Consider the following 17729-nt stretch of genomic DNA (forward strand, 5'->3'; position numbering starts at 1 on the left):
GAACTTAAGAACCAGTTGGTGGACCTTCTAAATAGTATAAGCTCTACTTTTTACCACCTTCCTGTCTGTATTGTTTTTCCTCTTAAAAAGTTCTATATCCATCTTTATGTTAGTAATCATATAGGAAATCTGTCAAGACTAAAATATTCAAGGACAATTCTTTTAAGTTACTTAGTCAACATTAAACTGAAAACCTTTAAAAATATCAATATATTGCTTCATATGTTAAAAAGTATTAAATATTTAAATATTTAATAGGGGATGCGGTGGCTCAGGGGCTAGGATGTTGAGCTTGTCGATCGAAAGGTCGGCAGCTCAGTGGTTCGAATCCCTAGTGCTGCCGTGTAATGGGGTGAGCTCCCGATACTTGTCCCAGCTTCTGCCAACTGCTAGCAGTTCGAAAGCACATAAAAAATGCAAGTAGAAAAAATAGGGACCACCTTTGGTGGGAAGGTAACAGCGTTCCGTGCGCCTTTGGCATTGAGTCATGCCAGCCACATGACCATGGAGACGTCTTCTGACAGTGCTGGCTCTTTGGCTTTAAAACGGAGATGAGCACCGCCCCCTAGAGTCGGCAATGACTAGCACGTATGTGCGAGGGGAACCTTTACCTTTACCTTATTAAATATTTAATACATATTTTATTTTAAAATACTTTAAATCATTCTTTCTCCCCATTCTTTCTATGGGGAGTTCACTGATAGCTGGAATAGAAATTACAATTAACAGAAAACACACACCAAAAGAACAAAAATATGAAGCATCAATTTTATTTATTTTATTAAATTTATTTATTTTATTAAATTTTTATACCGCCCTTCTCCCGAAGGACTCAGGGCAGTGTACAGCCAAAATAAAACAGAATATATACAATTAAAACAACATTTAAAACAAAGCAAATTATAAAGGCTGATAATTAAAAAATTTAAATTTTAAATTTTAAAATATTAAGAAATGTTAAGAAACCCAATTAAAATTCAATGCTATTATGCCAGTCCCGCTTGAATGAATAAATATGTTTTAAGCTCACGACGGAAGGTCCGAAGATCAGGCACTTGACGCAGGCCAGGGGGAAGTTCGTTCCAGAGCGTCACTGCCCCCACAGAGAAGGCCCTACTCCTGGGGGCCGCCAGCCGACACTGTTTGGCGGACGGCACCCTGAGGAGACCCTCTCTGTGAGAGCGTGCGGGTCGGTGGGAGGCAAAGGGTAACAGCAGGCGGTCTCGTAAGTACCCGGGTCCTAAGCCATGGAGCGCTTTAAAGATGGTAACCAAAATCTTGAAGCAAGCGCACCCAAAAAACCACAGGAAGCCAGTGCAGACTACGGAACAGTGGTGTCACATGGGAGCTACGAGCGGCTCCCGTTACTACTCGCGCAGCCGCATTCTGGACTAACTGTAGTCTCCGGGTGCACCTCAAGGGCAGCCCCATGTAGAGAGCATTACAATAATCCGTCATGGAGGCCTGGAACTCCTGAACCACCGTTGACGACAAGCCGGCCGATGGCAAGTTGAAATTCCCCAAGACCAAAAGTCTGGGAATCTCAACCGCCACGCCAGCAAGCACCTCTAGTAGCTCAGGTAGGGCTGTAGTCACGCAGCAAGGAGCCAGGTACGTGATCAACAGCCCCATCTGATTCCGATGGCCCCACTTCACAAGGAGGGATTCACAACCAGCTATCTGAGGAACAGTGGACTCCCTCGGCTCCAGACTTTCTTTAATCACAACCGCCATCCCCCCACCCCTACCTTGGGCCTTGGTTGATGGAATGCACAGAAACCCGGAGGGCACAGTTCAACCAGGGGTACACCCCCTTCTGTGCCCAACCAGGTCTCCGTAATGCCCATAAAGTCCGCGGACTCCCTCTGAATAAGGTCACAAATCAGGGGAGCCTTATTAACCACGGACCGGGCATTGCAAAGCATCAGCCGAAGACCCAAGCTCTGAGGGTCTTGACCATCCAGGGAACGATTGAGGACTGAGGGGCTGAAGCACGTGATCGCTTGTAAACATCGAACACGTGCTCCCGAAGAACGATACGGCCCCCTGCCTCTGCCATATCTGCCCCTCCCACTTACCGTACAGATGGTACAGATCAATAAAATAATATCTATACAAAAGCAGCATAAGCATGCGTATTTTATCAAATAGATTCTAGTTTAAGTACAGTAAGTATAATTAGATTCAACACTATTGAATCTAAAAGCTGTGGTGGTTAGAGTGCAGTACTGCAGGCTACTTCTGCTGACTACCAATTACCAGCAGTTTGGCAGTTCGAATCTCACCAGGCTCAAGGTTGACTCAACCTTCCCTTCCGAGGTTGGTAAAATGAGGACCCATATTTTGGGGGGCAATATGCTGATTCTGTAAACCACTTAGAGAGGGCTATAAAGCACTGTGAAGTGGTATATAAGTCTAAGTGCTATTGCTATTAAATGATTCAATTATTTTAAAAAAATATGCATGTCAGGTGACACAGGAAGATTTAACTGCTAATTGATTTGCAACCTCAGTATGCATCTGGGTCAGCTGCAATTTAAATATCTATTGAGTGCAATAGACTCAATTCCCAATCAAATATACAGGATAAAATAAAGAATATGGAATGGATTTGAATTTGTGACAAAAGAAGAACAAACCTCTATATAACTGGGATTATTCTCAGCATTCCAGAACTACAAAACATACATCAGCACAAAAACACAGATGGGAAATATAACTAGACTGCGTTTATAATCTTACCTTTAGCTCATCTTTACTCTGGAAATTTTCCAGAAGATGTTGAAAATGAGTGTCTGACATCTGACGAAGTAGAGACAAAAGACAGGATACATATTCCCCCTATTAATTTCAAAGAATAATTATTTTAGCGGAATAATCATATTCACAAGTCTAAGTAAAAAAATTAACTTTGAGGTACAGGAAAAAGGTATAGGGACTGAAAATGGTGTGGTATTTATGAAATAAAATTCTATAAAATTATCTCCATTCCTCTTCTCATATCTGTACTTTTTAAATAAATTCCTACTATGTAGAAAGTGTTTATGTAAAGAGACGCATAATGATATATGGCAGTGGTGGGATTCAGCCAGTTCGCACCACTTCGGGAGAACCGGTTGTTAACTTTCTGAACAGTTTGGCAAACTGGTTGTTGGAAGAAATCATTAGGGCAGAGAACCGGTTGTTAAATTACTTGAATACCACCATTGGTATATGAGTATATCTTGGGGAATGGAGAAGGAAACAGTTAGGCAACAGTTAGAGAAAGAAACTTAGAAAGGATCTGCCCTAATGAATCAAGCAGTTAAAAGTGGCAATTGGAAGTCTGTACTTTCAAACTTGCAAGATTTTGTTAATACAGCCTTAAAAAGTAAAGGTTCCCCTCGCACATACGTGCTAGTCATTGCCGACTCTAGGGGGCGGTGCTCATCTCCGTTTTAAAGCCAAAGAGGCAGCGCTGTCCGAAGACGTCTCCGTGGTCATGTGGCCGGCATGACTCAACGCCAAAGACGCACGGAACGCTGTTACCTTCCCACCAAAGGTGGTCCCTATTTTTTCTACTTGCATTTTTTACGTGCTTTCGAACTGCTAGCAGTTGGCAGAAGCTGGGACAAGTAACGGGAACTCACCCCATTACACGGCAGCACTAGGGATTCGAACCACTGAGCTGCCGACCTTTCGATCGACAAGCTCAACGTCCTAGCCCCTGAGCCACCGCGTCCCCTTATACAGCCTTACAATAAAGTAAATGTAGGTTACATAGTAAACTGTCTAGTTCACCCATGTAGGCTGGCAAATAGCCACCAAATCAAATAAAAAATGGAAAACAGAATAATTAAAGGATTAAAGGATGAGATTTTGTGCTATTCTCTCCCTCTCTCTCTCTCTCTCTCCTATCCAATTTATAATATGATATAAGATTCCAGTTGTTTAGGGTTTTTTAAATTAAGTACCCACTAATTATTTTACTATTTACTACTATAGCTTTATACTTTCTAAATGCCTTAGAAATAATTAAAAACATAACCTAGAATAATAGGTTTATTAATAAATAAACTAACAGTTTATTAATAAATAAACTTACAGCAGTATGGCTGAAGTTCTTAGCTTCACCCTGACAGTTCAGGACAGTTATTTTTAGTTTTGTAACACACAGAAAAATGAATGAATGAATGAAAAATGTAGTAAACTAGAGATGAGAGGATAGGAAAAGGGAGCAGGCTAGATAAGCAGGAAATAAAACTTGATGGTTAGTTACTAACAGTGATTTCAGCTGTGCATTGTGGACAACGCTGCCCTCTTACCGCCTCCTGAGATTGTGATTTACTCATAATAGTCAGAAGAGTTTGTAATAGTACATCCAGGAGGCTCTCCACCATCATTTCTACCTCCTCAATTACATCTGTCTCCTATGGTAAACAGAACATAAAGAGTTAACATTTTATAAAATGTAAATGAAAATTGTTGAACTTGCTTTTGGCTGCCTGTTCATTCATTTATCTATTAGGATTATAAGCTAGAAGATAAGATGGACTATAGGACAATGACAATTTGTTTTCATGGCTTAGGGAAACCATGAAAATAGAGCCACTTAGTTTTATTATTATATTACTAGTTTTTAGTTTGCTTTTATCTACTTTTTAACTAATAAAATGCTCCTAGAGGAAATTATAAAAATTGCACTAGGTTTTGCTAGAACCTGCTTTCAAGACTTCCACTAAAGGATATAAAACACAAGAAAGGAGAATGAGAGAAAAAAAAGTATTACCCAAGTCAGGATATCTAAAAAGGTTAAATCATGTCAACTAGAACAAACTTTCATCCAGTTAACATGATTTAACCTTTTTAGATACTTTTGGCCTGGATGATTGAGTCTTCATTTACATACTGTCAGGATGGTTAAAATATAAAAATGCATGGTAACCCATTTCATTCTAGGCTTAGTGCCCAATAGTCATTCTTATCTTTAAAACCCATAATGATGCAATCCTATGGTCTTATAGAGCATCCCAAGAAGTCAGAGATTCCATCAAATTTTCTGCTCAGAACTCATAATAAAGCCCCCCCCTTCTTTTTTTTAATACCATATTTATTTGAATCTACAATAATTGATATTTTTTACTCCTAGATCAAATGTTCTTATAATAATCTATTACCTGATTAAAGATAATTAATTTAGTACCTTAATATTTTGCATTCAGTCCTGTTCACAAACAAAACTCTATGATTAGAATTATGTCCAGTTCTCCCTTTTAGAATATTATCAAATATAATATTTTTGAAGGATGTTAAACTTCCTTTGGGTATGTTTGATACTGTCTTTAAGATATTATAGTCCAAATCTATTATCAGAATATGTACATCAGTGCTAAAGTTTCTACTTAAACAGCCAACATCTTTGAAGGTAGATGGGAATATATTAAATGAACAATTTTAACAATGTAATGTTATTGCTATCATTATTATTTTCTTGCTCAGCAGTACTATCTATACAAAATAAGTTGAATAATTTTTTTGGGGGAAATAGGACATTATTTAAGAGCCTAAGACATACCATAGTCTGGATTTTATGTTACACAGAATTTTAATTATATTTATTATTCTGCTAAAGATGTAGAACAATTCTATATAGGCTGGCCAGCAGCCTATATCTTCTCTCAAGTAAATGTTTGAAAACTTTGTTAAGCATAATAACTAATGCACAATTCTCTGTCCTTTATGTTAAAAAAACATGCATAGTTTCAATAATCCTTTATACTGATGGTCACAAACAACTATACTATGTTGCAAAAGATAACATATCATTTGAATTCTTCAGAGATAAATGATAGATAGATAGATAGATAGATAGACAGACAGATAGATAGATAGATAGATAGATAGATAGATAAATAGATAGACAGATAGATGATAGAAAGACAGAATGACAGACATAGATTACCACGGAGCTAGTTTTGATGATAGAGAAGATACTGCTAAGAATTCCAGAGCAGATAAGCAACTCTTTTTGTTGTCTCAGATGAAGATGAATATGATGAAGGACCACAGGTAATAAGATTCGCCGAGATTCTAGGAATGGGAAACCAGAGGCTTGACATTATTTTACAGGAGAACTCAAAATACTAGAATGAGAAGCCTGCCTCATTTTAATTCACAAGTATATATATAGAAACTGAAGAGCTACCATTCATAATAAATAAAATTAATTTAATTGGCCTTTTAATAAATAGTACAACAGCTTAATTGGAGGCCTCTATGAAACAGATTTTAAGGGAAACCCATTTTTATTCATTCAAATGCTAATTCTGAATAGCTAATTTACAAAACGTAGTAAAAGGTTATATATCACTTGTAATATAGTAAATCAAATGCATAAATTATCTTTACTGGCAGCCTTATTTTCCTTCACTGTTTAATATTGCTTCCCAGAAGCTAAATTGTCAAGTCATGAACCTACAATATTATCAACTGTCATAAGAGATATTATTACAACAGGCAACACAGATACTGACTACAAACATGAAGGAAAGGGAAGTATCTAAGTAACATGAAATCTCTAACCATTGATATTCATAAAATATGCATAAAATACCGTGAAATGCTGACATTCACATGTATGTTCTCCTTCAAAATAATATCAGGGATACTTGGATATTTATTAGTGTGGATATATTATTAACCTAAATGAATTTATACAATGCTCTTACTGCCTTTGTCTTTATTATTTTTAAAATTATTCTAAAAGTAAGATATGCATGTGAACTTCAGTGTCCCTTCTTTTTTGTTCTAACAGTTCACTTAAGATTCAAAGGAAATAGTAGGCTTCTGCACAACTTGGACCTATTCCTGGACTGGGAGGAATAGTCACTTGAGAACTTCCTGGTTGGACTATTGCAACAGGATTGCCCTTGAAGACCACTGAGAAGTTACAACTGGCCAGAATGCAGCAGCACATGAAGTGTTTGGAACTCATATTGAATTACTGTTGTGCAAGCTGCACTGGCTTAATTTCCTTTAAAGTCCTACTGGTCATGGGGCCAGGGACCATTCCCCACTGGGATGGATATAGTAACCATGATACAGGTCCCATCCTGTTATGCTGTCATCTTATGGGACAAGAAAGCATGCCTTTTTCATAGCAGCTTGTGCCCTGTAGAATACCCTTCTCCCTAGATCCAACAGGCTTCTATTACTTTAGTTTTTTGGAAGGTCATAAAAAGCTACCCCTTCCCAAAATGCTAGAATAGGATGAAATAGGAGCATGTGGATGGTTCTGTTGGATGCATCCAAGGGGGATGATTGAAGTGCCAGGTTTTTTTTTCACTGTAGTGAGCCTTCCAGAGTTGAGTTCTTAAGATGGGAGGTCCTTATGAATCTTTTACATAAATAAACTGAATAAGGCACGCCCACCACTTTATTAGAAAAACATGGACATCAGTTCCCTAACTAAATCTCAAGTATTTCTAAAACTGGTTATTCTAAGTACAGGACCATAGATATTAGTGTAAAAGCTATGATGAAGAGATGGCTTTATTTTGGTGTGTTACAGCAATACAAGAATATTAATATAGAGGTTTTCAGGATCTATTTTTTCTTTTAAATTATAGGTGTAAAAATGTACAAATATTTAAAGAGAATGCAATGTCCCCATACTATACTTCTGTAGAGAATGGGCACGGACATTTAAAAAAATATTTCTGACTTTATTTCTTAATTTCCTAATCTCTCCATTTGTTACTAAACTCAAGATACTGACCAAAATACACCCATTGAGAAACAAAGGAAAAATATTGGTGAATGAGGGAAATTCAAAAATTATAGGACAATCTTCTCCCATGTACATAAAAAGGACAGAAGCAAAAGTAGGTGAAACAGTTCAAAGCAAAATCAATCTTTAGGATATGCAAAGTTGTTCAAAGAAAACAGAAAAAGAGGGAGTGTAATAATCTGAAAGAAGATGTGGCTGGTTAGAACAGAAACACTATGCAATATAATTTTTGTACATTAATTCTAATGAATCAACTTTCAAAATATAAATTGCTTTATGCTATTTTAGGGATACAGTATATGAAACCTAAAATAGTTTCATGTATGTTCCTAAAATGGCATAAAACAAATTCTGTTCATACTGGGTATGTAAAGAGATATATTATAATGATTAATATTATAACTGTTACCTGAGAAAGAAAATAAGCGACTGTCCACTGTACGAGCTATAGATTGCAATTTAACCACATCCATAGATTGTCCAATATGCACTGTACTGGGCATGCTCCCAAGAGTTCCTCTCACAAACTCTGCTACTTCTTGTACTGTGAACATCTGCAATAGCTCGTCAAAAATGGCAGGGAAAGAATTCAATAGAGCAGCCTAAAAAGAAAAAGGAAATATGAGACTTTTGTGAACTCTGTTAGTATGGAAGAATCAAATATCACCAGTTTTATTTGGCAACTGTATGTATGTATGTATGTATGTATGTATGTATGTATGTATGTATGTATGTATCAGAAAGAGATATTGGGAATCATGGCATTGTAACATGGGTTCATAATACAAAGGAACCCTAAACTACAATATCTTATAGATACTGAAGCATATGCCTCATGAAATTAGAAAGCTGTAAGTACTGTGATCATCTACAAACCAATATAAAAAGCAAAACAGCCTCTGCAGATTTTACTCTGCTAGTTGTTCCTGACTATAGGGGATAGTGCTCATCTCTGTTTCAAGGCCATTGAGCTAGCACTCCCCAAAGATATTTCTGTGGTCATGTGGCCAGCATGATGTCACGGAGCGCTGTTCCCTTCCCAATGAAGAGGTACCTACTTGTCTGTTCACATTTGCATGCTTTTGAACTGCTAGGTTGGCAGGAGCCAGGGAGAGGCAGGAGCTCATCCTGCGTGACACTCAGGTCTCAAAACCTGGGCTGCCACAAGCCCAGCATCTTAACCACTGAGTCATCACATTTCCCCCTTCAAACCAATATAATACTTCAAAATATTTTCTTTTAAAAATATGTACTGCTTGTTTGTATTGTTGCACTTGCAACATTATGTTGTGGCCTTTTACTTAAGTTTGAGAAAGCAGTAATTATGCACCATATATGGCAAATAATAAAAATAGCAGAATTTGAAAATATGACAACGTGCATTCCTCAACAGCTTTATGTTCATTTGTTCTTGCATAAAATTGATAAAGGCTTCCAGAATATGATAGAATAAAGGTTTAAATCTTGAGTACCAATCAGCAAATCATAATTTACAGGATGTTCGTAAGAGTCATAGCAATCATATTTTCAAATTATTCATTCTCTTTTTCTGTACCCCATTGTAGATCTGCTATAAAGTGAGAGAACACCCTAAAGCAACATGGGTTGTTGCAAGGAGAATCTGCAAAAAATAATTCCTGTCTCTTAGAGCAGTAGCTTCCTCCATATTACAAACCCACTCAATAAAAGACTTATTTTAGTGCTGGATAAGATTTTTTTTCAGCCCAAAAAGCACATTTCTTATTGGAAAATTGACACAAACTGTGTATCATCAATGGAAGGACCAACTCACCAAGTGCCAAAGGCAAAATTAACAATGAGCAAGTCACCCATTTTGTGTCACATGCATGCATGCATGTACCTTGTGGTAAAATGGGCAGTCAATAAATTTAATAAAATAAATAAATAAAAGATATGATATTCAGATAGATATAACATGTAATTATTTTATTTTTTATTTATTCAATTTCTATAGCCACCCAACTCAATCAAGTGACTCACTCATCCCAAAATTTCTCGCTACATGTCATGCTACAGCTTGTTTTAACTGCATTAGGGAGAGAGAGGTAAGTATGGTGAGAGCTTTAGAAGTAAATATTAACTTTCCAACAGTGTCCTCCCTCTTTCCTTCCTATTATAATAATTTCTGAAGTATCATTACAGTGATTAGTTTTAGAAAACTATTGTCTCAAATCAAAGGCATTTCTGAGCTCAATTTCAATGTTGGTGATAAGGAAGAAGAACAGGAGTACGTTAGAAGATAGAAACATCAGACTTGTCCAATAGAGCTGAAACTTCTCCTCCCTATCACCCCAGTTATAAGTCTGTAAAGATTCTCAGTCATCCAGGTCATGGTTGTCCCAAAGGTGCTTTTTCAGGAGGAAACTGGACTTCCTTGTTTTTTCTTTTGAAGATGTTTCACTTCTCATCCAGGAAGCTTCTTCAGTTCTGACAGGATAGTGGGGAATGGAAGGATTTATATTCCTTGCAGACAGCTGGTCATTTGCATCCTTTTAGAGGGTCGTTGAAGCACTTGGAGGTTTATGTGGTGCTTTAGTGCACAGACCCCACAGCTGTCTGCAAAGAATATAAATCCTTCCATTCCCCACTGTCCTGTCAGAGCTGAAGAAACTTCTTGGATGAGAAGTGTAATGTCTTCAGAAGAAAAAACAAGAAAGTCCAGTTGCCTCCTGAAAAAGCACCTTTGGGACACCCATTATAGTTATCTTGTGTGGAAGCCCATTTGCAATACAGGGTGCAATAGATAGGAGTGAGTATTGGAGCATTCAAAAATATAAGAATTAACTCTTTGTTTCCTAGCAGCAACCCCATTCCCCATTCCAAATCTAATGATGGAAAAAGTGAGCAACTCATTCTCTCACATCACTCAGAAAATCTTTTGATAGATGGTACGATATGATACAAGTAACATATCTCTATTCTCCAAAGCTCCTGAGGATAGGACAAGAAGCAATGGGTGGAAACTAATCAAGGAGAGAAGCAACTTAGAACTAAGGAAAAATTAGAACAATTAATCAGTGGAACAACTTGCCTCCAGAAGTTGAGAATGCTCCAACACTGGAAGTTTTTAAGAAGATGTTGGATGACCATTTGTCTGAAGTGGAGTTTCCTGCTTAGGCATGGGGTTGGACTAGAAGACCTTCAAGGTCCCTTCCAACTCTGTTATTCTATTTCTCTCTATGGTGAAACAGTACTACCAGTGGGATTTGCAACGAGCCTTAATGATACCAAAATGGTTGTCAATGTTTCTTGACAACATTGCACAAATAATGTAATAATGCAATGAAGTCATCATATCTGATGCAAATATGTCTGTAGGTATCCCACTGTGGATGCTCATAAGTATGAGTGGTTTATCCTCCATCAGCACCTGGCAAGCCAGAGCAAACAGTTTATTATTTTCCCTTTTCTGGCTATTCATTTCTTTTTATTTTATTTATACATTATACTGGTAGTTAAATTAAAAATGGGTGGTGACTTCTGCTGAGTATTTTAGAATTAATGTTCTCAATCCAAAGAAATATAGAAAGAATAAATAAAGATAATAATTAAATACTTAACCAGACAACCATTGTTATTTAAAATTTCTTTATTTTTAAGATAAGTCCATTTCTTGCCAGGGAAATATTCAGCAATTATTAAATATTGCTATTATTTCCAGTGACAGTTATATCAGAGGTGGTGATATCAAAAGACCTGTAATTAGAGAGAACACAATGTTCTTGGCTATTTCCATGAAAAAAACCATAATAGAGATTAAAAATAAGGCCAAAATTAATTTTATTTTCATTATTGGCTCTGACAGCTGCATGAATATTTAGTTGTTTACAGTATAACCCAAACTCAATATTTGAGTTAGTAAATATTCTTCTATGAGATTTTTGTTACTTTTTATTATCATTATTAATATATATTCTTTGAATTGCCAGAGATAGTGCAAAAGTTTGCCATAACTAATATAATTTCTCTCTAATGACTGGTGCTCATATTCAAAGTGACTCATGCAAACAACAGAGTAACTCTAATATTTAAATGTTCAGTGTTTTGTAAATCGCTTTATAGTTGCAAACGTTGAAATGTGCAATATATTTTAGTTCATTGTGCAGAAAAATGGACTGGAAAAACACTCATTAGATACATCCATGATTAAAAGTTGTACAGGATATGGGGATAATTACTTACAGATTTAAATGACGGCCTTGCAATGCCACCACATTTTTGTGGGGCACATGTCCCAGCTCCGCTCACCTGTCCTTCAGGCTGAGGGGCCTATGGGGCAATTAGGGTTAAGGGACAACACAGTGGCAAGTGGGGAAACAAAAAAAGGTAAACTTTTGATGCATTAAATATTAAAGAAGATTTTAAATGAATATATAATCTTCTTAAGTACTGTGCCAGAGGTGAAAAATTAAAGTTAATGCTTAGAAAACACTGCTATCAAAATTTTGTTTTCTTTATAGAACTATTATTTTTACTAGATTCTTCAGATTTATTTCTTTCACAAATATGCAACAATATTAGATACTTCTTAGACATATGAATAAGCTTGGAATTCATATTATTTAATGGGCAGCAACTGAATATCTTAAAAACCTCACTTGCTTGGGACTTTTTACTGAACCAACTATTACTTTGCTGGTAAAATCTTTATAGAAAATGTTTATAAAATTGAATTGCGTTGAATGTTTCTTTGTGAAGGTATGCAACATCTCAGTAAAATATAGGTTGCCCTGGTAACTTTAGATAACTATTACTTAGTCTCCAATCTTTTCTTCCCTGGAAAAGTCGTTAGGTTTCTTTATAGTTTGCAGTTGCAGAAAGTGCTGGAGGACACAGATTATCAGAACCCTTTTCATGATGAGTCAGGCCCAGACATGAAACTGAATCCACACTGATTACTTTTCTGTCATCCTGTGGCAAGAGTGGGATATGGGTGTAATCCTTCAGATTATGTGTGTTCTCTTAGTTGGTTTGACACCATTGAGCATAATATTTTCCTGGACCACCTGTAAAGGTTAGGAGTAAGTGGCACTGCTTTGTATTAGTTCTTCTTAAATGAGCAGCTCCAGACATTGGTGATGGGACTCTCTGTTGTGATGTGCCGCAGAAGTTGACACCTTGTATTCTCCCTACTTAACATCTACATGAAGCTAATGGTAATGGTCATCCAATAACACAAAACAGGTAGCATTGGTGTGCAGATGATATTCAATTGAGTATCTTGACTCCAGACAAATAGAAGATATGACTAAGGTTTTATCCTAGAGCTTGGAAGCCATAAAAGTTTGGATGGGAATAAACAGAGTCTGATTCAATGTCAACAAGGGGAAATAGCTTTTAGTATAGAAGACCTCCAATTCCAAAGGTATTCTATCTCTGACTCTGGATGGGGCTGTGCTTCTCCTTCAGTGTTAATTCATAATCTGGGGCTACAGCTCAAGAGCAGATGGCAGCTGTGGTTATGAAGAGCTATTATAGAGGTTCATTTTGTGTAACAATTACAGTCTTTCCTACATTAGTAGGCTTTGCTCATAGTCACTTAACCCTTGGTTTCTTCTCAATTAAATTATTAAATTATTGCATAAGGTGGCCACTGAAGACCACAAATTTCAATTGCTTCACAATAAAGCAACTCAAGAAGTTTTGGATGCCTAATGGTCTACCCAAGGAATATGTCTGCTTTGAGAGCTACACTGCTTATCAGTATTGTCCTGAGTGCAATCCAAGATGTTGATTGTCACCTTTAAATGCTTCATGGTTCAGGGTTGGGCATCTAGGAACCACCTTCTCCCAGTAATCTCTGCCTGTCCTTTGAGATCTGAAAGTGAAATTGTTCCAGTTGGCTTTCACAGGCTGTGGAGTAATTTTTGTCACACCTGATGGTTAAATGTAAATATGGATTGTAGTTGTTTCTCAGAAACTTGGTGATTTATATTGAAATATAGCTACGTTTTTAATTTCATTACTATTTGTATCACTCAAAGACATACTTTTTTAAAATTTACATTTATATCCCGCCCTTCTCCGAAGACTCAGGGCGGCATACATTGTGTAAGGCAATAGTCTCATCCTATTTGTATATTTATATACAAAGTCAACTTATTGCCCCCCCAACAATCTGGGTCCTCATTTTACCTACCTTATAAAGGATGGAAGGCTGAGTCAACCTTGGGCCTGGTGGGACTCGAGCCTGCAGTAATTGCAAGCAGCTGTGTTTAATAACAGGCTGTCTTACAGCCTGAGCCACACGGCGGCCCGTGTAAGACAGCCTGTTATTAAACACCGCGGCCCGGTTTCAATATATGATTGAAACAGCATATATGTCCAGTAAAATAAATTAGCAGAAAACTGAAAAACTGATAGAATTGCAGAAGGATTGTTTTATGGTTTGCTAGTATTTTCATAATCAATTAGTTATTTTCTTCTGAACAGTTTTGGTACTTGGTTAAGTAATTCTATTAATTTACAAAGGCAACAATGAAACACACAAAATAGAACTGTAGATATTTATAACCTGTGTAAAGATGAGAGTCTCAGAGCTTCTGCTGTCCAAGCTGAGTACAAATCTGATGGACTGGAAAAGTTCTTGGATGCTGATTCTAAATTGTTCCTCCTCCATTCCACAAGTAGCTCTGGAGTAAAGGATCCGAGACTGAATAATAAACTTGAAAAGATATTCCAACGCCTTAAGAAACAGGAAGGAAGTCAAGAAAAAAAAGAACAAGGGATTTATAAAGTCAGAGGGGAAAAATTAAGTACGTTATTAATATTCAAATTCTTATCCTTTATGTGAAGGATACTTCTATTATTATTAAACTTATTTGCTGCCCATCTCAGAGTTTGAAGCGACTCTGAGTGGTGGGCGAATCTATATTTATTTAGTTAAAAACCAATAAAATAAATCAAAACTTGGCATTCTCCTTCAAGAAAGCTATTTGTAAAAATTGTAGGTTTAAAGTTTTTGCAAAAGAAAAACATACAATGTATTGTTATTTGGCAAATTATGGCCTAGTTTTCTTTATCTTTGGTAGGAGATAGCAATAATGTAATATTTACATATATAAAGGATGAACCAAATAGACAAAATAGAGTAATATTTTTAAAGAAAAACTTGAAAAGATCCGGACAGTATTGTAGTGCAAAAAAGTTATTCAGTGTTTTAAATTTGTTTTCCAAGTTTGGACATTAATATTAATATTTTTGCTTAATTTTAATGATGAATACATTATTAATCTCATGTGAGAAATAACATGGAGGAATCCAGGGGTGAAATCTACTTACCTTCCTTACCGGTTCGGAAGTGCACGTGCTGCGTGTGCTATCACATGCGCACATAGACCTTCTGCACATGCACAAAACTTGTGCATGCACAGAAAATAAAAAACACATTACTTCCTGGTTAAAACCAGGAAGTAATGACACCCAGGCAGGTGGGTGGAGCTTTGCTCTGCCATAACTACCAGATCACTGAACTACTGGCCACGATCGCTACCAGATCATGGGATCTGGTCTGATCCGGGAACATTTCACCCCTGGAGGAATCCAACTGTTAGCTCTATGTTTGAGGAGAAATTGCACCTTTTAGCAAACCATCCAGTTCCATTGTTGATGAGTGAGTACATTTTTATCCAGTGTTTTTCTCCAGATTTAAATTAATTCACTGACTTAACCACAATAAATCTGATTTGTAACTCCATTTTTCATCTACACCTTCTTAATATTTGGAGGCAAGCATTTAATTCTAAATAGCACCACTGAAAATCAATATTGCTGTAAATCACTGGGAAAAACCTCATTAAATAATATATTATTTAATTTTCATTCCTAGTTAAGTTTTGCCCTTAGAAGAGAAATAATATTTTATTTTTTAAACTGAGTGATCTTCACATAGAAACCATACCCGCATTGCTTCTTGAATATGATCCTGTCGTACTAGTTCAGCTGATCGATCCATATACCATTTCAAACAACGGATGAGTTCTCTGAATAAAAAAACCACATTGACAGACATTTCAGTAGGAGAGAAGCTCAAAGTGACAGATTTTTCTGAAATATATTAATATCTATATCTATGCTTACATCTCTCTATTTATATGCTACATGTGGGTGTATGTGTGTGTGTATATGTTTGTATATGTTTGTATATATAAATGTGTGTGTGTATACATGTATGCTACAATAAATTAAATAAACAAATGATGGTTTAGCAGCAGTTTTGATCTATAATCATTGAACTTTCAGTGACTATAATTTTGCTCCATTTTTACCCCTTTATTATGCTGATTCTATAAAATATTCTCTGTGAGAACTTAATAGATACAAAAACCCAAGCAAATGAATATCCTTTCCTAAATCTGCACTACTATTAATCGTCTCATAGTTCCCATCACCAATCTCTTTCCACTTATGACTGTATGACTATAACTTGTTGCTGGCAATCCTTATGATTTATATTGATATATTGACCATCAATTGTGTTGTAAATGTTGTACCTTGATGAACGTATCTTTTCTTTTATGTACACTGAGAGCATATGCACCAAGACAAATTCCTTGTGTGTCCAATTACACTTGGCCAATAAAAATTCTATTCTATTCTATTCTATTCTAAAAATTACTGCATTGATATTAACATTTACTTAATAAAGCGATGACTTACTTATATGCCAAAGCTCCTGCAAAGTGCTTCTGAATATAAGTGTCCATTACAGGTCGAAAATGAAAATATTTGCTATCACGCAAGAGATTTATAATAAAAACCTGAAAAAGAAAGACAAAAAAATATATACTTTGCTGGAACTGGGTATGTTTCAATTAACTTTTAACATTGAATTTTAATCATCCTATCCCTTTTTAAATTTTATGTATATGCCACTATGACTTTATGTGAATGTCACTATGACTTTATGTGAAATTCCTTTTATTAGACCTTGCCATTACTAAAATCCTTGTAAGGAATGATTATATTTCAATCTTTCTGCACAATTCTGAGAAAAAAATACAGCTATTTTGAAAAAGTGGTGACGGTTGCTTGCTCCACACATATAAACTTTTTCCTGTTGAATATTAAGTAAACAATAGCCATAGAATTTAAAACACAGATCAATTAAGAATATTTTAAGAGTATCTTCTAAACAAATTCTTGTTGGCTCTCCTAGATTTTAATCATGGAAAATGAAATAGCAAGTCTTATATTCTGCCTTGTCCTTAAAATCGGATGGCCAAAACATACAATAAAGTAATTTGCAAATTTTCAAGGTTGTTTGATTTCTAGCCTTTAACAATCAAAAACGATTCTTTAATCCCAATTTAGGCAGCCAAATATAAAAACAATAGAATCAGTTCTCAAATTAAAATGAATTCTTAGTTTAATCATTACCTCAAGATAAATATGTTTCTTAAAGGTATGTAGGCTATTTGTATATTGCCATACAGAACAGTATGACTGTAGTTGGTGTATAAACTTCACCATCAGATGGCCCAAATCGGTAAATTTAAATTACAGAAAATCATGAGAATATCAAACATTTAAGAACAAAATAATCTGCAACTATTCTAACATTTCCAATAGTAGCTGAACACTCAAACATTTATTTTTATTTTATTTTATTTATTTGTCAAACACAACAGTATATATAAGTATAAGCATGAAATAACCATACGAATTGGATACAATCAAAGGGAACATTAGGACAGGAACGGTAGGCACACTGGTGCTCTTATGCGCGCCCCTTAGAGACCTCTTAGGAATGGGGTGATGTCAATAGTAGATAGCCTTTGGTTAAAGCTTTGGGGATTTTAGGAGGAGACCAGAGAGTCAGGTAGTGCATTCCAGGCATTAACAACTCTGTTACTGAAGTCATATTTTCTACAATCAAGATTGGAGCGGTTCACATTAAGTTTAAATCTATTGTGTGTTCGTGTATTGTTGTGATTGAAGC

General features: G+C 36.0%; 1 protein-coding gene across 1 annotated transcript in view; it reads right to left on the reverse strand.

Annotated features, from left to right (window-relative positions):
* Positions 1 to 17729, reverse strand: part of DOCK3 (dedicator of cytokinesis 3) — a 167453-nt gene that overhangs the window by 74262 nt on the left and 75462 nt on the right. Inside the window, exons 21-27 of the mRNA XM_058167839.1 lie at positions 16448 to 16548; positions 15690 to 15771; positions 14304 to 14474; positions 8178 to 8370; positions 5942 to 6069; positions 4263 to 4409; positions 2743 to 2841 (exon numbers count right to left, since the gene is read on the reverse strand). Of these exons, the coding sequence (XP_058023822.1) occupies positions 2743 to 2841; positions 4263 to 4409; positions 5942 to 6069; positions 8178 to 8370; positions 14304 to 14474; positions 15690 to 15771; positions 16448 to 16548 (921 nt within the window). The remainder of the gene's footprint in view (positions 1 to 2742; positions 2842 to 4262; positions 4410 to 5941; positions 6070 to 8177; positions 8371 to 14303; positions 14475 to 15689; positions 15772 to 16447; positions 16549 to 17729) is intronic.

Source organism: Ahaetulla prasina, chromosome 2 (genome assembly GCF_028640845.1).
Source record: "Ahaetulla prasina isolate Xishuangbanna chromosome 2, ASM2864084v1, whole genome shotgun sequence".
Classification (NCBI taxonomy): domain Eukaryota; kingdom Metazoa; phylum Chordata; class Lepidosauria; order Squamata; family Colubridae; genus Ahaetulla; species Ahaetulla prasina.